General features: G+C 36.1%; 1 protein-coding gene across 2 annotated transcripts in view; it reads right to left on the bottom strand.

Moving 5' to 3' along the window:
* Positions 1-23502, bottom strand: part of LOC122798199 — a 648727-nt gene that overhangs the window by 207297 nt on the left and 417928 nt on the right. For both annotated transcript variants that reach the window (XM_044066950.1, XM_044066949.1), the window contains exon 7: positions 22516-22662. In XM_044066950.1, coding sequence (XP_043922885.1) covers positions 22516-22662 — 147 coding nt within the window. The remainder of the gene's footprint in view (positions 1-22515; positions 22663-23502) is intronic.

Here is a 23502-nt window from a genome sequence, read left to right as displayed (position 1 = left end):
TCAAGCTTCCCTCTTGAAAAAGGAGGTAAGATCTAAAAGTGGGTGCTGGCAATGCATACAAGGAGTTTGGAATAAATGACCTTGAAATTCATATGAAACCTATAAACACACACACACACACACACACACACACACACACACACACATATATATATGGGTCTATTTCACATAATCGAACATCCAAATGTGTATAAATTAAGCCAAAGACATTCAACCTTGTAAAAATAAGAGAAAATATCTTAATTCAACATATACTATAAGCAAGGCAGTTTTACACCACACCCCAGCAGCTCTTGATCACAGCATATTAACATTAAGCATGCTTTTGTCCAGCCTTTCTTCTCATTATACTGTAAAGCCTATATTTCTTACAATTAAGAAAAATATTAATTTGCTTTAATTTCTTTAACACATACCACAAATACTGAAAGCACTCCCCCCATATTTAAGATATCCCTTACTACAGACTACAGAAAACTGATTTACTGTATGTAACGTGCTTTATGCAATTAAATGTTTTATACAAATACTAATAAGAACAATATTTTTACTTACAGTTTTTCCATGTTTAGTGTTCTGCTGAACATTAATGACAAAGTGCATTGTTTACAGCCCACCTACAAGTTTAACAAAGTTAGCCACTTTTTCTTGCAAAGCCATATTTCGCAAATGTGACTTGATGTTTTACAGTTTTCCATTTATTTAATAATTTCAATATTGGTGGTCTTCTTCCTTTTCATCTCCATCTCCCAACACCAGACTCTGGTTCACGTACAAGGTACTCTGGATTCTTCTAGTCAACTCATATGCTTTTGTCTGTCTCTCAAGTATTTTCTTTTGAAGCATTGGAAAATGTTTCACTGGCAAATTCCCTCTATGAACTTTACTTACAGAAGAATGAGAAGCAGAGTCCCCTTCTGTTTGCTGTCTTACTTTTTGTTGAATAAACTTTATTTCCTCCTTAGCCTGTCCTGCATCACATCAACATGTTTTTGATCTACAAGAAAAAAATATTCTGAAGACAACTGGATATAGCAGCTTGAATCTCATACCTGCCTCTTGACATTCCCTGATTGCTGGGATAAATTTGCCTTTCTTCTCCTGCAGTGTGTGATGAAAGGAGATACTGTCAGCCCATCTAGCTGGAATTTTGTAAATAACTATATGTCATTGGTGAATATCGAAATGATTTATACAAGATGCTTGTGTTACAAATCTATTACAACTCTATGTCATGTGTATATCAAACTGCTTGTACAGATGTGTGTGTTGAAAAGGGTATTTGCAAAGTGCTGTTTGAAATGCAACCATATCATGCCCTGCTGGAAGAGAACATAAATGTACATGCACTATTGTAATTACACAAATATATTTGAGCAGTGGAAACTGGAATACATGAGGTTAACTTTAGTGCAGCAAATCATAGGAAAAAGCTGAAATTAAATTACTTTATAGACTACACAATAAAATATGTCATCTTTCAGTTTTCAGTGCAGCTAGAGACGCAGTGTCTATGCTGAGAAGCTTTCTGTATTATCTTTGGAGTGAACTAATTACTACCTCTGAAAGCATGAAGGGATGCAATAACTTTATGACTTCCAGCATCTGCCAAAGATCTGAGGTCCATGTATTTTTACAGGTAGATGCTAAATACTGCCAGCTTCATCAATGTTTTTTTTTGGTCTGGGAACTAGCAGTAAGATGACAAGAAATTATGCCATTCTGCAAACTATCCCAGAAGTAATATTTTAGAAATTAATTTGAGAAGTCTCTTAGTGAGACAGAGTATTCTGCATTCTGTGTTTGACCTGAAAACATATAGAAGATCCATTCTCCACATATCTGCCTTGGTTTAATGAAGTAAGTTTCTAGGGTATAGTAATTCTCTTAGATAAAGTCAGGAATATAGTAACACTTAGTATAGATATTTTTATTTATTTATTAGAGACTGTTCTGCAATGTTATTTTAAATATTTCCTGTGGTTTTGAACTCTGTCACTTTGAATATATATTTAGTATTGTCTTGTTCTTTTATTATTTATTATTACATATATTTTAACCTTTCATTGTGGCCAATCTGTGTACAGATATTCAAGTTTTGAGAGTACTTGCATATTTATTTGGTGACACTGTGGGCCACTCCTAATAGCCTTGCTCTTGGTCAAACTACCATTTGTATTAGTATTAATATTACACAATAAAACTGGGCACCCTTTGTCAAGGGGTGTAAAGTCGCTGATAAGAGGTTCTGGTGGCAGTGATAACTACCTTATAGTCTGGGGGGAGCCATAGCTATTAAACCTGTGCTAGCCTTTCCCAAATATGTGTGTGCGTGTGTGTGTGCGCGTGTGTGTGCACGAGTGTGCACATAAGTGTGCGCGTGTGTGTGCACGAGTGTGTGTGCGTGTGTGTGCGTGTGCGTGTGTGTGTGTGTGTGTGTGTGTGCGTGTGTGTGTAAAATAAATCTCCAAATGTGTGTGTGTGAGCTACTTGGGCAGGGACATGAAACAGTGGTTGGACAGAGTGTTGGAGGACTTGCTTGGAACCCTGGCTAAGACTCAACTCTATAGCTGTGCCAGTGGGGAGTCTTACTGGGGATCTGGAGAAAGAGGGAGAAACCAGCCCCAGACTGACTGTGGTCTCTGTGTACTCTTAACGGAAACTGCACTTGTTTTAGAGAGATGCATATGGAAATACTGTATCTGTACTTGTTAACCTCCCAGTGTACACCCCTCACTGGTGCTAGGGCTGAGGATTGAGGCTTCTCAATTACTGGTCCAGTGAAGGGTCATCACATATTCTTCCCCCCGAAAACCTTTTTTAACTGACCCTTGAGAAACGTTGCTTGAGAAGGATGAGCCTATCTGGGAATACCCAACAAAAAAAAAAGTAATAAGATAAGCTAAACCAATTATACAGTAGAATTAAAACAGAAAAACAAACCAAAAAGACCAACAGTCTCACAAAATAATAAATTTACACTGCAAAGCTTTCGAGTACAAGCCTCTTTTTCAATGCAACAGTTTAAAACATCAGTTCAGCATTTTTTATAACAATTTAAAATCACAGCCAGCTACCAATTGAAACTAATTAGTTCAATAAAAATTAACCCTTTAATTACCAATAAAACCACATAGAACATAAAAAACAATATTATAGAAACAGTATAAAAATTCTCATACAGCATTAAATAATACAATGTTTTAACTTAAGTATAGGCTTAATACTATTTATCGTATTATTGGTAATTAAAGGGTTCATTTTTATTGAACTAATTAGTTTTAATTGGTAGGCTTGCTGTGATTTTAAATTGTTATATAAAACGCTGAACTGATGTTTTAAACTGTTGTATTGAGAAAAAGAGTCTTGTACTTCAAAGCTTTGCATTGTTGCAGTGTAAATTTATTAATTTGTGAGCTGTTCGGTCTTTTTGATTTATTGTTTTTCTATCTGGGAATACATTACCCCATACCTTGTCTTGACAGCCCATCTATGTTGGCATTGCTGCACTGTCATATCATATACCTGCAAGCCTAGGGTCCACCTTAGTAGCTTGGCATTTTGCTGGCTGGCTTGATGTAGCCATGTTAAGGGACTGTGGTCTGTAACTGCAGTGAATTTCTTTCCATACAGATAGGCTGAAGTCTCTGCAGTGCCCACACTATGGCTAGACATTCCTTTTCTACAGCTGCATAGTATTCCTCCCTGGGTTGGAGCCTACGGCTGAGATATACCATTGGGTGCTCTTCTCCCTCTGAGGAAACCTGGCTGAGTATAGCCCCCACTTCATGGTTCAAAGCATCCACCTTGACAACATTTTCTTTGCTGTAATCTGGACGGACTAACACAGAGGGTCCTCCCAAAGCCCCTTTAAGCTTCTGGAATGCCTGTTCACATGTGAGGGGTGCACACTACCTTACCTGGCCTGTTTTTTTTTTTTTTTTGTCAGGTCTGTGAGGGGAGCAGCTATGGTACTATAATTGGTTACAAACTTTTGGTAGTACCCTGCTATCTCTAGGAATGTCCTTACCTCCTTTTTGGTAACAGGGGCAGGCCATGCCTGAAATTCTTCCACTTTGGCAAGTTCTGGCATGATCCTACCACTTCCCACTCTATGTCCCAGGTAGGAAACCTCTGCCATACCCATCAGACACTTACTGGGCTTAATGGTCAACCCTGCTCTCTGTAGTCTGCTCAGCACCTCCCTGATATGCTGAAGGCGCTCTTGCCAGGAATGGCTGTAGATGGTAATATCATCCAGGTAAGCAAGGGTGAAATATCCTGTTCCTGCTAGGATATGATCTACCAACTTCTGGGAAGTCACTGCAGCATTTGTCATCCCAAAGGGCATCTTTGTGAACTCAAAAAAGCCGAAAGGAGTCAAAAAGGCTGACATCTCTCTAGTGTTGGGAGTCAAGGGCACCTGTTAGTAGCCCTTGGTAAGATCAATAGTGGTAAGATACTTAGCCCCACACAGCTGCTCTAGGGCTTCATCTGCCCTAGGCATAGGATAACCATCTGACTCTGTGTGACTATATAATTTACTGTAGTCCACACAGAGCCTGGTGCTGCTATTTTTCTTTGGTACCAGCACCACTGGAGAGGCCCAGGGAATGCTGGACTCTAGATTACCCCTAGTTCCAACATTTCCTGTATCTCCTCCCTCAGAGTCTGTTTGACTCTCTCAGGCACCCTATAAGGGGCCCTGCTTAATAGGCCTTTGGGGTCCTATATCCACATGATGCTGCACCAGGTGGGTACATCCTGGTTTCCCAGTGAACATGTCCCCAGACTCCTGTAACACTGCTTGGATTTCTTGAATCTGGATAGGGGATAGCTGCTGGGACAATTCTACCCCTTTCACTGAGGTGTCAGTCCGAGCCTCACTGAGGAAATCAGTCACCAGGTCCCCCTTAGACTCCTTCTGCCATCCACTGCAAATACTCAGCAAAAGGGCCTCTCTATCATGGTAAGGTTTTATCATGTTAGCATGGTACAGTTTACACCCCTGCCTCCTGCCTAGCACTTCTACCATGTAGTTAATATCATTGACCTTTTCCATTTTGAAAGGTCCCTCCCAAGCTGCCTGCAGTTTGTTGTGTCTGACAGGAATGTGAACCATTACCTGCTGCCCCACAGCATACTCACTAGCTAGAGCATTCCTGTCATACCAGACTTTCTGCTGTTGGGCTTCTGCCAGGTTCTCCTGGGCCAAATCCACGAGTTCCCAGAACCTTGTCCTGAGGTTTAGGACATATGCCACAACAGACTCAGTGTGGGGTTCACACTCACCCTCTCATTCATCACAAGCCAAATCTAGAGGTCCCCTCATGCTATGCCCATACAGCACCTCAAAGGGTGAAAAACCTATGGATTCCTGGGGTACCTCTATGTAAGCAAACAGATGGCGCAGATATTTGTCCCATTCCCTCTTAAACTGGTCTGCAAAGACCCGTATCATGGTCTTTAGTGTAGAGTGTAACCTCTCCACAAGACCATTAGCCTGGGGGTGGCAGGGGATGCTCTTTAGGTGTTTCACTCAACAGTGTACCCACAGACAAGCCAACAGGTCTGACATGAAATTGTACCATGCTAACATCTGTCAGTCAGTATTTCTTTTGGTAAACCTACCATGCCGAAAACCTCTAACCAAGCATTTGCCATTTTTCTGCCTCAATGGAGGAGACAGCCACTTCCTCAGGGTATCTGGTAGCATAATCTATTACCACTAGGGTATACTTCTTCCCTGTGGAACTTGGGTTACTCAGAGACCCCACGATATCCACAGCTACCCTCTAAAATGGCTCCTCAATCACAGGTAAAGGCAACAAAGGAGCTTTCACCTTGTCTCCTGCCTTGCCGGTCCTGTAGTACCCCGTTACATCTCTGAAAATCCCAGGCCAATAAAGGTTCTGCATAATAGGGCTCTTGGTACACTTTCTGCCCATATGATCTGCAAAGGGAATGTCATGGGCTATGGTAAGAAGTGCCAAATGGTAGGCTCTGGGCACTCCCAACTGCTGTATTACCTCACCTTCTAGCACCCCCTCAGGGGTCTACTCTCTATACAGCAACCATTTGTCCCAGTACACAGATACCCCTTTCCTGAGAATCAGGCACCCCCCTGGCTACCTCCCTCAAACCTTGTAATGTAGGGTCTGAGAGCTCAGCCAGTCTCAACTATCTCTTTATAACCCTTCCCAGCTCCCCTTTCACAGGAAGTCTTGTATCTTCTGACAGCGGTGCCTCATTGTCAGCCCGGGTACTACTACTCACCTCTGCCCTTGCAGTCACTCTGTCCAAGGAAACATCAGTACCCATAAGCAGCTGTGGCTCTACTTCAGTCTGACTGCTACAGGGTAGCTCATTCCCTGAAGTTGAAAATCACGGAGTTCCAATAAGTGATCTACCTCCTAGGTCGGCTAATAGATGATTACCACAACCAATAATAAAAGATTTTCTAAATAAACAGTATCCAAGAGTGTAATTGCACCAACCACTCGTTATTCACTCCTCTATTGAAGTATCACCAGCTTTCCTTCTGTCGGACAAACAGTTTCTTTCACCAATTTCACCAAACACTTCCAAACTACTTCGTTTCTTTAAACTTGACAGCCAACATATATCACAGTTTGTGTTCCAAAACGCACAGATATAAGTCCAGCTTACCGCTCCGATATACTGTGAAGCAAACAGGTTTTGCCTCCCCACGCAAACTGCGACCGGCTGTCTTTACCTCTAAAACTTCACGTTGTTGTTCAGGAACTTCCAACAACGATAGGCAGCGCAAAACTTTTTTATTGTTGTTACACAAAACAATCCATAAAATGCTTGTACCTCCTAAAAAATGGAAGTTCAGCCACTGAGCACACAAACGTATATTGAACGTAAAATAATAATTAGTGAAGCTGATTTAGCGTATACCGTGTATAAAACACATCTATTGGAAATACGCTAATCTGGTAAATTGTCCATAAAACATGACCTGGAATACTAATGATAATCCTATAAACTTCGGTTGAGCGCTTTCACTCAATAAATCTTGAGCTTCTTCAGAACATCCCAGTAAAAAAACTTTCGTCTTATAAAACTTGTTGGCGCCAAATTCGAACCAGGTCCCAATTTAAAGCTACAATGTATATTATCCAATGTTTGTGAAATATATATTTATAATAATTAAAATAAAAATAAAAATACATGTGAGTGCAAATGCATTCCCATAGCAGTGAATAAATATACTTGCTCATATTTCACAAACATTGGATAGTATGGTTGGTTAGGAATATATATTGCCAAGTAGTATTTTTACATTTTTACATTCTTATTTATGTATTTTTATGAGTATAGACAATCGTGTTAGAATATACATTGTAGCTTTAAATTGGGACCTGGTTCGAATTTGGTGCCAATAAGTTTTATAAGACGAAAGTTTTTTTACTGGGATGTTCTGAAGAAGCTCAAGATTTTTTTTTTTTTTTCAAAACAGGTTTATTGTTTTAACATATAAGAGAAATATCATAACAATTTTATACAAGTAATTAAAAATAGGTATTATAATATTCAACAAAACAACTAAAGTATTTACAAAGACATCCACTACAATCAAATCAATTAATTAAACTAAAATACCGTGCTATTGAAATTAGAATTTTTTTAACAAATTTTGTAAATTATCCCATACAATATAATATGATGTTTTTCTAGTTGTTCTCATTCTAATTGTGCTTATTTCCATATGGCACATTATATTCATAACATTTTTAAATTCATTGAACGAAGGAGGTGTATCTGAAATCCAATTTCTAGTTATTATTTTCCTGGCCACTGCTAGGATAGACCATAACAAGGGAAGCTTAATCTTTTTAACACATTGAGGTACAGGTGTGTTGAATAATATAAGAGACTTAGAAATACTGAAATTATCTGTAAAAAGAGCCTGCAAAAATTCATTAATTGACTTCCAGTATTCTTTCAACTTCATACAGTCATAAAACATATGAGCCCAGTCAGCATTAATTTCTACATTACATCTCTTACATAGATTATCTTTATTATTTATTTTATTCATCATCAAAGGTGTATAAAAAGATCTATGTAAAAATTTCCATGTATAAAGTCTCCAGACAATGGAAGATGTAGTTCTATAAGCAGATTCCAATATATATTGTTTATCTTGTTGAGTTGGTGGGTCCCCATTAATAGAGGTGAAATAATTCCAGTATGAATCTACACTGTAAAAGTTTCTTGTCTGATAATTTTATGTATATATGAAAGTTTACCTTTATCAGAAACTTTAAGCTGTAAATTTAATATCAAGTAATCAATCAGTTTTGGAATAGATTCTTTAACTGTTATAGACATTAGATCTATTCTATCAATGAGATGTTGTCTAAAGATCTGAACCTCTAACCAGCAAGTTTCTCTTAGATCAAATTCTTGTTTTAAGAAATCTAGATTTTTAACTTTATTATCAGATATCAGCTGATACCAGTACTTTAGATCATTATCTATAGCTAAATGAGCTCCTTCAGAAGTAGATGACATAAGCATACCCTGAGTATACATTATAGGGAATACAATAAAATTCCATTCCCTATACTTAGGGTGCATGAATATAAAGTTACGATAACTAATAATAATATTTAATGGGTAACAAACCATATGTTTAGGTGTAATAGGTGAAGTACAAAATTCCTTTAGCAACCACAACATGGAGTTATTTACAATCATATTTTTATGTGTTAAGGAGATTTTCATGAAGTGCATACTAATTAGCTCCCAATAATCTTTCCATTTTGCGATATATGACTGATCTATTAATAAAGTAATAACTTTTATAATAGAAGAGATAATATATAAATTAAAGTCTGGAAAAGAAATACCCCCTTGAGACCAGCTATTAGTATGTTTCTTTAATGCAATCCTAGGTCTATTAGGTGCCCATAAGAAATTTAACATTAGTGTATTCAGTTTCTTGATAATTATTTTTGTAGGTGAAAGTATTATTGATTGTATTAAGTATAAAATCTTGGGGAATATTATCATTTTAATAATTGTAAGTCTCTCCTCCATAGTAAAAAACATATTATTCCAGGTATTAAAAAAATTTTGTATATTAAGAAAACAGGTATTATAGTTATTATATATATAATAGATTTAATATCTTTAGATAGTATTATACCTAAATAAGTTATCTGACCTGAATTGGGTACATATTTAGTAAAATCACTAATGAGAGTATTTTTTCGTGTATATATAGGTAGTATTTTAGTTTTTTCTTCATTGAATATTAAACCAGAAATACTTTTAAAATTCATCATTTTATCAAATAAAGACTGCATAGAAGAATTAGATCCTGCTGATGTAATTAGAACATCATCTGCAAAAAGTTGAATTTTTGATGTTGTATTTTCGTCTATTTCAAAACCCTCTATGTCAGTACTTTTTCTACTCAAATTAGCCCAAGGCTCCATTACTAAAGTGAATAATAGTGGAGAAAGTGGACATCCTTGCTTTGTACCTTTAAGAATGGGTATTTTTTGTGAAACATATGTTCCTACCTTAATATAAGCCAGCGTTCCTTTGTATAAATGCTCAATTAAATTTACAAATGCATCAGAGAAGTTTGTGCATTTCAGTAAGGTAAACAGATAGTCCCAACTTACTGAATCAAATGCTGAACCTATATCAAGACTAATAAGTGTTAAATCTTTCTTTTTCCTATTTGCAAAATCAATTAATGTTAAAGTTCTTCTTATATTATCAAAAGTATTTCTATTTACAATGAAGCCCGTCTGATCTATATCTATAATGCCGGGATGATTGTCTTCAATCTATCAGCAAAAATACTCAAACATTTTATAATCAACATTAAGTAATGAGATGGGTCGATATGAAGAACATCTAGTTGGATCTTTATTAGGTTTTAAAATTGGTGAAATAAATGTATATTGCCAAGATGGGGGGTTATTAACTCAGTTTGGGCCAAAATAAAAACCTTATGTATTAATGAATATGTAGTTTTAGAAAGGATTTTATATATCTCTGGTATAATACCATCATTACCCGGTGCTTTGTTTGATTTAAGCTTATTTATTTGTGTAATAACTTCTGTATATGAAATACTCTTGTCCAATAGTTTAATCTGTTGTTTATTAAGCTTTTTATTCATGTTTGTGGTTATAAACTCCTTTATTTTATCTTTAGGTTCCATGTTAATGTTGTTATGGTTAATCTTGTGAAAGTGATTTCTAAATTCATCCAGTATTTCTGGTATACTAGAAACATTCTTCTTTATCCTTAGAGAAAAGATTTCTTTGATATGGTTTTGTTTATTCAATCTTTTTGTTTTATTTTTAAGTCTATGTAAGTATTTGGGGCTTATTGAATAAGACAAAACTTATATTCTCTAAAGTTATTTTAACTTTATGAGTTAAAATTTCTTTGTATTTCTCATTTAGTTTGTTTATTTCTTCAATAACTTTCTTGTCCATAATATTTTCTTTATTATTATGTTTATAAGAGTCTAATTTACTTTGAATATCTAACAATTCCTTATCCCAAGATTTCCTTTTATTATTATACCATCTGATACTTTGTCCATATAGATATGATTTTAAGGCATCCCAAACATAGACAATGGAGACTTCAGGAGTATTATTTATGTCTAGAAAATGTTGTACTTCTGAAAGTATATATTCTTTATAGTCTTTTAGCTGAGTTAAGTATGCTGGTATCCTTTTGATCTGAACATTATGAGTATTTTTTATCATGAATTCAAAAACAATTGAGTTATGATCAGATATAGGACATGAAATGGTTTTGGAATTAATTAAATCTGTTACCATCTGGTTAGAAATAAAGACCCTATCTATTTTTGAATAAGTTTTGTATCTGTTAGAAAAAAGGTGTATGGTAATGATTTTAACTATCTGATTATTAATATCATTCAAATGATAAGAATTAGCAAAATCATTTAAATGTTTTGCATTAGATGTAATTCTTCTTTTCCTTATAGTGGTAGTATCACTTTCATGTAGTATACAATTAAAATCACCAGCTAAAATAATATCCCCTATAGAGAATGACATGATCTTATCAATATGATGTTTCACTGTATTAATACCAATTCCAGGTATCCAATATACATTAATTAAAGTGTAAGTCTTCCCATTAATTTGTATTGTAACCATACAAAACATTCCTTTGTCATCCTGATAAGACTTAATGGTTTTAGGAATGGGCATACTTTTATTCCATAAAATAGCCACTCCTCTTTTTTCTGAGTGTGCTCTGAACTAACCAATACTGTATACTTATTAGTGGCTAGTTTATCAATATCTTTTTTCAAGAGATGGGTTTCTTGCAGGAAGATTGGCCTTGTGTAAATTAATGTATCTTATTAGGCTTGCCCTTTTACACGGATTATTCAATCCATTAATGTTTAAAGAAATTCCTTTTAAAGATGTCATTTGGCATTTTTAAAACTCAAGAATCTTATGATCGAAATAACAAACAACAAGATAAATAATGTTACATCTCCTCTTTTAGGTGTACCTTTAAATATAGCTGTATTTATTAAATCTCTTATGGGATTTTGTATAGGATTCAATTTTGTTTGTAGTGACAATGAGTGTACAAAATATATTATGGATGTCAAAACTATATACATATAACAATGAACAAGTGAAAATAATGTAAGGATTAAACCTTGCATCCAGCCTGGAGTTGAAAACTCCAACTTAGAGTAGTATTTACTACTCAAGTTAACCCCCTACCCTAAGCAGCAGTACCCTCAGCTACCACCTTATCAATTTAATACTAGTTATATTTAACTGAGGTTAACAGTTTTCAATTCAATTATCTATCAAGACAAAACTACACATTTTGGTAAAACAGCATCATATAAACTAAAATAAACTTTTTTTTTTTTTTTTTTTTTTAAACTGTTCATACTACTATATAGATCTATGTAATATATAACACTTGTATTCAAATAGCATTCAAATAATCTTGATGTTAGAAATCAAGAGGAGAGAAAATTAGGTTCTAACATTCATTTAAATCAAAAACTTTAGCTAATATGATTCAGACATTACATATATTAAGATGCATCTATTTTCTGTCATGTGAATACTATTAACAGCTTCCAAAAAAAAATCTTGAATTGTTTGTATATGAGCATTTACTTAAACTCATTATTGTCAATAGAGTAAAATACTGTATTCATAAAAATTATTATAAATCATATTGCATAGTTATGCAAATTCTCAGAAACACTTGTATTATTAAAAAAAAAAAGCCATCACACACATACACACAGACACACACACATACATACACACACACATACACACACACACACACACACACACACACACACATATATATATATATATATATATATATATATATATATATATATATATATCTCTGATCTCACTGAGTTGTCCTTGTTGAGCACTATCCTACTTGCTGTCCCTAGAATAAATCTGTCTGCTTTATAGAAAATAATGCACAGCAAACACATTTTAGTAACCAGATTTTACAATCATGCTAACCTACTGCTTTAAAATATATCACATGACATTTCTTCCAGAATAGAATTATAAAATTGTTTATGCTTGTCAATCAGATGAATTAAATGAATTATAATAAAGTATATGTTTGGAACAGAAGTTTTTAACACAGATTATTATGCTGCTGTTAAGTAGATTTTCAAAAACATTTAAATAAATGTTTCATTTTCTATGCCTTCTAAAATAAGACATTTACTTACTACAAGAAACTACATCATTTAAACTCATTATAACTGACATATTTTATGAATAGAGTATTTTTCCTGAATCTGTGGTGTGTCAGTATGATAACTAGGTCAGAGGTTATACTAACTGCTTTCAGTTTCTCTGTGAGAATTCTGTGAGTTGAAGCTTTTGAAGTAGTTTATGGACACTGTGCATGAGACAGCCCACATCCCAGATTGTCTCCCTTAACATTTTGGCGGGAAACTTATTAAAACTTGTGACAAACATTCATTTTGTCAATAGAGTAAAATATTGTATTCATAGAAATTATTATAAATCATATTGGATAGTTACGCAGATTCTCAGAAACACTTGCATTATTATATATAAAAAAAAAGCCATCACACACACACATACACACACACACACACACACACACACACATATATATATATATCTGATCTCACTGAGTTGTGTCTTTGTTGAGCACTATCCTACTTGCTGTCCCTAGAATAAATCTGTCTGCTTTATACAAAATAATGCACAGCAAACACATTTTAGTAACCAGATTTTACAATCATGCTAACCTACTGCTTTAAAATATATCACATGACATTTCTTCCAGAATAGAGTTATAAGATTATTTATGCTTGTCAATCAGATGAATTAAATGAGTTATAGTAAAGTATATGTTTGGAACACAAATTTTTAACACAGATTATTATGCTGCTGTTAAGTAGATTTTCAAAAACATTTAAATAAATGTTTCATTTTCTATGCCTTCTAAAATAAGACATTTACTTACTACAAGAAACTACATCATTTAGACTCATTATAACTGGCATATTTTATGAATAGAGTATTTTTCCTGAATCTGTGGTGTGTCAGTGTGATAACTATGTCAAAGGTTATACTAACTGCTTTCAGTTTCTCTGTGAGAATTCTGTGAGTTGAAGTTTTGAAGTAGTTCATGGACACTGTGCATGAGACAGCCCACATCTCAGATTGTCTCTCTCAACATTTTGGCGGAAACTTATTAAAACTAGTGACAAACATTCATTTAGTAGTGTAAATGTATGTAAACATGACAAAACCTTCACAATGTATTCCACAGACCATTACAGCCTCTTACTTCTTTTCAGAAAGAGAAACAAATTGAATCACAGCTTGCCATTAAATCTTCAGATATTTTGACTGGTTATGAAACAAAACATTATAACTGACATATTTTATGAATAGAGTATTTTCCTGAATCTGTGGTGTGTCAGTGTGATAACTATGTCAAAGGTTATACTAACTGCTTTCAGTTTCTCTGTGAGAATTATGTGAGCTGAAGCTTCTGAAGTAACTCATGAACACTGTGCATGAGACAGCCCACATCTCAGATTGTCTCTCTTAACATTTTGGCAGGAAACTTATTAAAAACTAGTGACATTCATTTAGCAGTGTAAATGCATCTAAACATGACAAAACCTTCACAATGTATTCCACAGATCATTACATCCTCTATGTAAGTGAAATTAAGCCCAAAATTACCAACAGGCAATAAAACTCAACATTCTTCTCCCAACTCAATTTTCATACAAATCCTATTATTCACTGTGCCCACACAATCAAAAGCATTTCTATATATTAATAAAGAAAAGAAAAAGAGAGTACAAAATAAAAGGGAGTGAGGCAGAAATAAAAAATGTAAGAGAAAGCTGTAAGAAGTATATACAATGGAATGTTACTTACTGTTTATATTAATAGAGTTAAAAATAAAACATATTATTTACTCTTATTTAGTTCTGATTATTAGTTAAAGCATAACAGATTATTTACAAACAAGCATAAGCAGTATAATCAAGAAAGTATAATTAGAAATAGCATTTGAAGAACTTATAAAACTTTTACAAGGAATAAATATGTTATTATTCTATTAATGATATTTTCATTACTGTTCTCTCCTGCCCTCCCCACCCTTTACCCACTACATAATCTAAATAGAATGTCATTGTTTAAACAAAGAAAATAATAAAAGGAGAAGGAAAAAAAAGGTAAAGATAAAAAATGTATCAAATTACTAACCTTACTTCTTGAGAAACAAATTGAATCACAGCTTGCCATTAAATCTTCAGGTATTTTGACTGGTTATGAAACAAAACATTTCTTTGCACATAGAGAATAACTTTGATTAAATATTTTCCAAAATATTTGTGGCTTTCTGGAAATGCAGGAACTATATTCAAAAGATTAATAATGAACTAAAATGATGAGAGAAAAAAAACATATAACAAATCATTTGTTTTTAGTCTCTTCTTCTTCTCTGAAGTCTTCCACGAAGCTTCAGTTGCCAATCTCTTTAATGAAGAACTAGCCCATTCCATTTCTTCTATTTTATCCAAAATCCTTTTTTCTTTGACAAACAGTAAAGCAGAGTCTAAATCATCGAAAACCTTAGGACCATCAGGAAGGAAGATTTTAAGCTTGGCAGGAAACAGAAGGTATGTTTTAAACTGTGCTTTTTTAAGCTCCCTTATTAGTGGCAGAAAAACTTTTCTTTTAGCTATTACCATGGAAGAATAGTCATTGTCAAAACGCACAGTTGTCTCATTAATCTTAACAGGAGCTTTAGCCCAATCTCTTTATCAAAAGATGATAGAAATCTAACTATAACTGATCTAGGATATTTTTTGTTAGAGTTAGTATTAGCTATAGATCTATGTGCTCTTTCGATACCAAAAGAGAATGCTTTTGGTAAGTCTAAAGTTTTAGGGAGCCAAGTTGTTAAAAAAGAAGTAATATTGTTACCTTCAATATTTTCTGGCAGTCCAAAAATCCTAATGTTATTGCGCCTAGATCTATTTTCCAGGTCATCCAGCTTTGTTTGTAAATGTGTATTTTGTTTCAGCAGAAACTCAATGTTGATTTCCTCTTCTTGGATTCTATTTTCCATGTCATTCACAGCTTCTTCTATGCCTGTCATCTGGATCTTCTGTTGTTGCAGGTCTGTATGTAGCAGGTCTATTTGTTTTGTAGTTTTTTCTATGAAGGTGTCTATTTAGTATCCATTTTATCCATTTTATCAGTAAGTTGCTGGATTATAATTATCAGAGACTGAAGTTCTTTCTTGATGCTGGAGTCTTGAGAATTTGTCTTACTGGAACTCATTTCAGACTGATAAACTGACAGGAAAATTTCCACAGTGATTTCTGACAGGAATATTGTTAAGATTTCCTTTCTTTTTTAGATATAGTTCAAGAACTATATAAAACAAACGTATTTAGAAAGAAAATTACTTCAAAAATTAATTTTTTAAGTAATTAATTCCTGTCAGTGTAATGAAATTGGTGGAGCCGAAGAAATCTGCTGCTATCCTGTGTTCATCCTTGGCCACGCCCCTAAGAAGCTCAAGATTTATTGAGTGAAAGCGCTCAACCGAAGTTTATAGGATTATCATTAGTATTCCAGGTCATGTTTTATGGACAATTTACCAGATTAGCGTATTTCAAATAGATGTTTTATACACGGTATACGCTAAATCAGTTTCACTAATTATTTTACGTTCAACATACGTTTGTGTGCTCAGTGGCTGAACTTCCATTTTTTAGGAGGTACAAGCATTTTATGGATTGTTTTGTGTAACAACAATAAAAAAGTTTTGCGTTGTCTATCGTTGTTGGAAGTTCCTGAACAACAACGTGAAGTTTTAGAGTTAAAGACAGCCGGTCGCAGTTTGCATGGGGAGACGAAACCTGTTTGCTTCACAGTATATCGGAGCGGTAAGCTGGATTTATATCTGTGCGTTTTGGAACACAAACGCTGATATATGTTGGCTATCAAGTTTAAAGAAACGAAGTAGTTTGGAAGTGTTTGGTGAAATTGGTGAAAGAAACTGTTTGTCCGACAGAAGGAAAGCTGGTGGTACTTCATTAGAGGAGTGAATAATGAGTGGTTGGTGCAATTACACTCTTGGATACTGTTTATTTAGAAAATCTTTTATTATTGGTTGTGGTAATCATCTATTAGCCGACCTAGGAGGTAGATCACTTATTGGAGCTCCGTGATTTTCAGCATCGGGTTGTGTTTTGCGTTTTTATTCAGCAGTCATTCCCTGAAGTAGTCAACCTCACCAGTCCTGACTTCGCAGTCTGTCTGGGTCCCCCCCCAGGCTACCACACCCACATGCTTGTCTCCAAGCCTGAATGCATGTAACTGCATGCACATAAGTTACTGCATTATCAAAATCATTCCCTATCAGGACATCTGTAGGGATATCCTCAAACACAGCTCCTTGCTTGCTTCTTTTCCACCCTCCCAGTCAAGGTGAACCCCAGCCAAAGGTATTTGGAAAGGGGTCCCTCCTAAAGCTCTGACTTGAGTAGACTGACCAGTCATGTAGTACTCATTGTTAACCATTGCAGAGTTCAAAATGGTTAGGTCAGAGGCTGTGTCTCTCTTAGGAGTGGCCTGTTTCCCATCTACTAAGACAGGATATAACCTCTTGTGGTAGTTTGGTACCTTTGTTGCCTCCAGACAACTTACTGCTGGCATTCTGTCATTCCTACTTTCTTGCGGCCCCACTTTTTGTTCCTCACCTTGCCTCCATGGACATCTATATGCTACATGGCCCCACTGGTTATATTTAAAAACATTTAACCCTTGATCCTGGCAGTGTACCTGAACTACTGACTTCCCCTGTTATTGGCAGACTCTTTTGGGGTGGTTTAGGCTGCCCACCATGGGTTCCCTTAGACTAATGTGCAGCACTGGGTATCCCTTTCCTGTGCAGTGATGCCCTACTTGCTAGGTATAGGTCTCCCTTTTTCCCCTGCAACTCATCTGTGGTAATACATTCTGTATCTGACAACCAATTTCTCATGTCATTAGGCAAAGTGCTAAGGGCTTTCTCCCTCACCAAAAGGTCTGCCACCCCTTCAAAAGTGGTGACCTGACACCCACTCACCCACTTATGAAATTAAGTGCTTAACTCAGCAATATATTCACACACACTTTCATCTGCCTTGTGTCGAAGATCACAAAACATTTTTCTATAAGCTTCAAGTGTTAACTTAAATCACTGTAATAAACAATTTAAGCAATCAGTATCAGACAATTTAAAAACAGCAGTTATAGCTTTATTATGAAGTAAGGGGGTCAGAAACTGTACCCAGAGCCCATGGTCAACATTGTACTGTTTACATACCCTTTCAAACATATAAATAAAACTATCAAAATGATCACCCTCTGTAAATTGTGGAAGAAATTTACTAAGAGTCATTGCTTTTTGGGTTCGTTACTCTCTTCCCCATTACCTCCACGACCCTGGTGAAGAGTCAGCATTTCCTTTTTCATGTTGCCTCTGCCTCTCATTTTCTTCAGCCTTCAAACATCTCACTTTCTCATTTACTCCACCCTCCAAACACTGCAGGCTTTCTGCTGATTCTATGTCCAAATGTTTGGCCTCCAGTTCACATCTCTAACTCCAGATGGATTTTAAGTCCTCTGTGGAAAAATTGAACTGTTCGTTTTCTGAGAGTTGTACATCCCCAAGGTCAGTTTAGTTGTCCTCCTGGTTGCTGGTCTGTAATTCAGCTGTGGTTAAGGCTGCAATCATTTCTCCTTTAGTCAGATTGGCATGTCCCAGTCCTTTGGCTTGGCACATCTCAGCCAATTGGCTCCTTGTCTGCTTGCCATAATCCTCTGCTGACATCCTTACCTGCTCTTCCTGACTAACTAAACTAACAAAAAAATAAATAAAACTATTATGATATGAAACTCTGAATGTCTACTGTGTGGCTGCTTGAGAGTACAAACAATTTCTTTAGTAACCACAGTTTATAGGCTACAGGAGTTCAGTATCCACACTACTGAATCCCAATATGCGATGTGATGATCCCACCACTGCCAGCCAATATGTGATATGGATATCCCACCACTGCCACTAGTTGTGACAACCCACCACTGCCAACCAGTAATCAAGGAGCCTCAATCCTCAACACTGGCACCAGTGGGGGATGTACACTGGGGGGTTAACAAGTACACACACAGTATTTCCAGATGCAGCTCTCTGCATCAAGTGCAATTTTTCTTAAGAGCATACAGAGACCACAGTCAGTCCGGGGCTGGTTTCTCCCTCTTTCTCCAGGTCTTAATAAGACACTCTACTGGCACAGCTATAGAGTTGAGCCCTTAGCCAGGGTTCCAAGGCAAGTCTTCCAACACTCTCTCTGTCCAACCAGTGCTTCATGTCCCTGCCCAGTAGCTGACACACACACTCTTGGAGATTTGTTTCACACACACACACACACACACACACACACACACACACACACACACACACACACACACACACACACAATCTGGGAAAGGCTGGCACATGTTTTCTAGCTATGCCCCCTTTTGCCCACACTATAAGGTAGTTATTATGGCCACTAGAACCCCTTAAAAGCTACTTTAAGGCCCTTAACAAAGGGTGTCCAATTTTACTGTGTAATATTAATACTAATACACATGATAGTTTGACCAAGAGAAAGGCTATTAGTAGTGGCCCACACAGTGTCACCAAATAAATATGCAAGTACTCTCAAAACTTAAATATCTCTACACAGATCAGCCACAATGAAAGGTTAAACTATATTTAATAATAATAAATAAAATAACAAGACAATACTAAATATATATTCACAGTGACATCAGAGTTCAAAACCACAGGAAATATTTAAAACAACATTGCAGGACAGTCTCGAATAAATAAAGAAAAAACTAACCTATGCTATATTCCTAACTGTATCTAAGAGAATTACTATTCCCTAGAAACTTACTTCATTAGAGCAGGGCAGATGTATGGTGAATGGATCTTCTAGCTGCTGTCATGTCCAAGACAGAATGCAGAATGCTGTGTCTCACTAACAGTCTTATCAAATTATTATCTAAAATACTACTTCTGGGATAGCTTGCAGAATAACATCATTTCTTGTCATCTTACTGCTAGATCCCAGGCCAAACTACAGAGGAAGCTGGCAGTATTTAGCATCTACCTGCAAAAATATATAGACTTCAGATCTTTGGCAGATGCAGGAAGCCATAAAACAATTACATTCCTTCTTGTTTTCAGAGGTAGTAATTAGTTCACTCTAAAGACAATACAGAAAGCTTCTCAGCATAGACTCTGCTTCTAGCTGCATTGAAAACTGAAAGACACCATCTTTTGCTGCATAGCCTATAAAGTTGATTTAATTTCAACTATTTTCCTAAAATTTGCTGGACTGAAGGTAACCTCCTATATTCTAGTTTCCACTCTTAAAATATATATGTTTAGACAGTTACAATAGTGCATGTACATTTCTGTTCTCCTCCAGCAGGGCATGCTGTGGTTACATTTCAAACAGCACTTTGCAAATACCCTTTTCAACACACGTCTGTACAAGTAGTTTGATATACGCATTACATACCATTCTAACACATTTCTAACACAAGCATCTAGTATAAATCATTTCGATATTCACCAATGACATATAATTACTTACAAAATTCCAGCTAGATGGGCTGGCAGCATCTCCTTTCATCACAAAGTGAATAATCATTTTCCTAAAACAATCAACTCTCTCAAATTTTTAATACTTAGTCTTCTTCCACAATTTTGTCAGGATCAAAGCCTTCTGCTGGTATGATTGCATCTTTACTAACACAGGTCTTGGCTGTTATATCATGGCCAGGTTAGGAGCATACACTCACTATGCCATCTTAATTAACAAATCCTGCTGTGGAATACCAGTCCAGTGCCTGTTCGTACTTTCGTAGAACTAATACAGTGTGCGCCTTTCAGTTTCTTTGGCACAGCAGAAAATCTCAGGTTTTCTCTGCACACACTATCTTCTAACTCTGACTTGTCTTTAAACAGCTCTTCTTGAGAAGTCTCATACTTAGATAACCTTTTCTTCATTTCAATCTCTGATTTTTGCAGTTTTATAAGTTCATCTGAATACCTAGTTAAAGCTTCTTCTATTTTTCCAACCTTTTGAGTTGATTTATTCCTTTGTTTCATTTATTATAATCACATCAGAGTAATTTGATTGTTTTCATCTAAATTGCTGAAAGCCACTCTTCTTTCAAAGCTAAAGCTTAAACTGCTTTTTGCCAAAGAGTTGCAGGATTCTTCCAAGCCAGTATTTTTCTTCATCTTTTTTGATTGATGTTCTTTTAGATTCTCTAAATTTCTTCTTTGCTGGCATCCAGGCACTGTACTTATTAGCCAATAACTGAATTTTTGCTCAAGCTGACAATATCACTGACTATTTCTCATTTTTTAGCTGAAATTAAGCTGCTGATCAGTGTACAGTGATCTTGGAAACCCATAAATGTTGTCTTGGACATAATCTTGGGTGTGTCGTTGGTTGGGGCAGATGCAGGCTGCAGGTGGATGCGCATGACCTGTATCCAGTCTTCCAGGATCTCCTCATGAATAGTGATGGGGGAAGGATAATGCCCTTCCCCTTAAGTAACCAAGCTCTAGGTGTCAAAAGCCAGGACCTGCCAAGCAGCTCTGGTCCCATCCGATGTTTGGGAAAATTTTGCCTTACTGGGCATCACCAATGTCAATAACATGCCATCTCCATAAAGGTATCAACAGAGGACTCAGCAGCACACTTGGTCATTGGAGGGAGCAGCGAAGGTACCGCCCTTCCTTCAGCAATCTTGAGCCTTGGGGGCAATCAGAAAGAGAGAAGCTGCTGTCCAGCTCTCTAACTACCTTTTCCTTTGAATGCTTTTCCTTCCTCTTGCACAGAAGATCTACTGAAGAACCAGGGTGGAAGTTCTGGTAAGGGATTTGCTTTCCGCACTCTAGACACACACTGTACTTAACTAACATCTAAGTTTCAAGCAAAAACAACAGAAAAAATAGGACTTCCACAATGAGGTACTTAGTTTTTGTTGTTCTATCTCTGGCTCCAGACCAACTGATATACTAATGATAGGTGCTGCAAACTCAGCATGAAAGAACTGAGGAAATGGAGCAGGCAAGTGACCCTTTATACTCTGACATCCTATCTTTATAAGGGAGGATGTCTTCCTGGCCTGGGGGAAGGGATCAAGTCACTGGCTTTCAAACTGATCAAAACTTCCAAGGCAGAAAATTCCAAACATCATTACTACAATAGTAGGAACATAAAAATCATCCAGTACCTTGGCCTACAGCCTCCACCAGGAGAAAAATCATATTGCCTGATAATCAACCATCTGCAATGCCATTGATACTGCTCTCATAGTATTGGGCAACATTTCAAGGGATAATGATACTGCTAATCACAGTATTCCATACATTACTAGAACTACTTTGACTCAAGCACATCATTCACAATAATTATTCATTACCTGAGTAGTCCAGCTCGACCTGATGTGGAAACTACACAGTTACTCCTTAAAATTGGTTCCTTGAAAAATATTATTGTGCAGTTAAGCTGGTAAACACTGTCATGGAACACACTGATGCTTACACTGGATAACACTATGCTCTATTTCTAGAGGATGAGATGTCCTGTTATGTATGTAAATGTTACACATTTAACATCATTAACACAGCATACCTTTTTTGAAACTTGTTCATGATAAGATCAGGCTGGGACTGGATATGTTGCAGAGAACCTTGCTTAATATACTGCAGTCTAAGTGAATGTTGTCTGAATCAATAAATAGTAAAAGCAATGTCTGCTAACTTGTGTTTTCTGTCTCCAGTAGTGCACTTAATACCTGCATGCAGTGAAAAAATAGGTAAAACACAAACTCTCACCTTTGCAGGTACACCAACTTGTTGATTTCCCTTCTAAGACAATGCTTGTGGTTACTGAAGAAAGCCGCACAGCTGAAACACTTGCACCCGACCATAGGGAAAGAAAAAACTGAACGAATGTATGAAGAGTCCACAGTGAAATCTGGGCTGCAGGAAGGTAAAACATGCTGCTTACATGCACTTTACAGTTTCTATAATATCCAAAAAAAAGACAAGTAGGCACTGTCATGCAACACAGAAATACCGTCTGAAGTACCAGTAGCTATAACAAAAAAAAAAAGCTTACAGGTTTTGTAGAGTTTGTCAAGACCCAAAAAAGCAGAGTAAAAAAAAAAAAAAAAAAAAAAAACTGCGAACATTATTCCCTGGGTGAACTGTGGACCAAAATCCCTCCTCAAGAAAGGGTGAATCACCCACGTACACCCTCTTGCTTAATATAGCCCACTATAGTCACACAAAGTCAGGGTATGCTATGCATTTTTGGCAAAGCAGGACACTGCTTTGTCACTACTCAAAATATTTAAATACCACAATTTAATCAGAAGCTCCATAAGCCATTGGGTAAAAAATTACTACACCATATCTCAGCTCAAGTTTATCTTCCATCCTTTCAATGATGTTGAGTCGCATGGTATTATACAAAATACTGTGATTTAAATGACATTAAAATGCATGTTTCCTTGACATTCTACATCTAGATTTGATTGTTATGCTGTATGGTCTGAATTAACATGCAACAGTAACAGAAATCTGAAAATGTTTTATCAACTAAAAGAAATTAGTAACTATTGAGAAGTATGTATTCAATTTACAAACTTTCAAAGAATTGTCATCACAGACGCTGACAACCAGTTTGTTTCATGCTACAGCTTGGTAACAACAGTTCTGTTCCCAAGTTCATACTTCTCTTCATATATATTAGCTTGCTCATTGCTGGCTGATGGGAGTACTCAACACCACAGACTCCAGGCAGCTATTTCCCCCAGT

Source organism: Protopterus annectens, chromosome 3.part1 (genome assembly GCF_019279795.1).
Source record: "Protopterus annectens isolate FY-2018-M chromosome 3.part1, PAN1.0, whole genome shotgun sequence".
NCBI classification, from domain to species: domain Eukaryota; kingdom Metazoa; phylum Chordata; order Ceratodontiformes; family Protopteridae; genus Protopterus; species Protopterus annectens.
The sequence above is the reverse complement of the archived record's forward strand: the minus strand, read 5'-3'. Positions and strand labels throughout refer to the sequence as shown.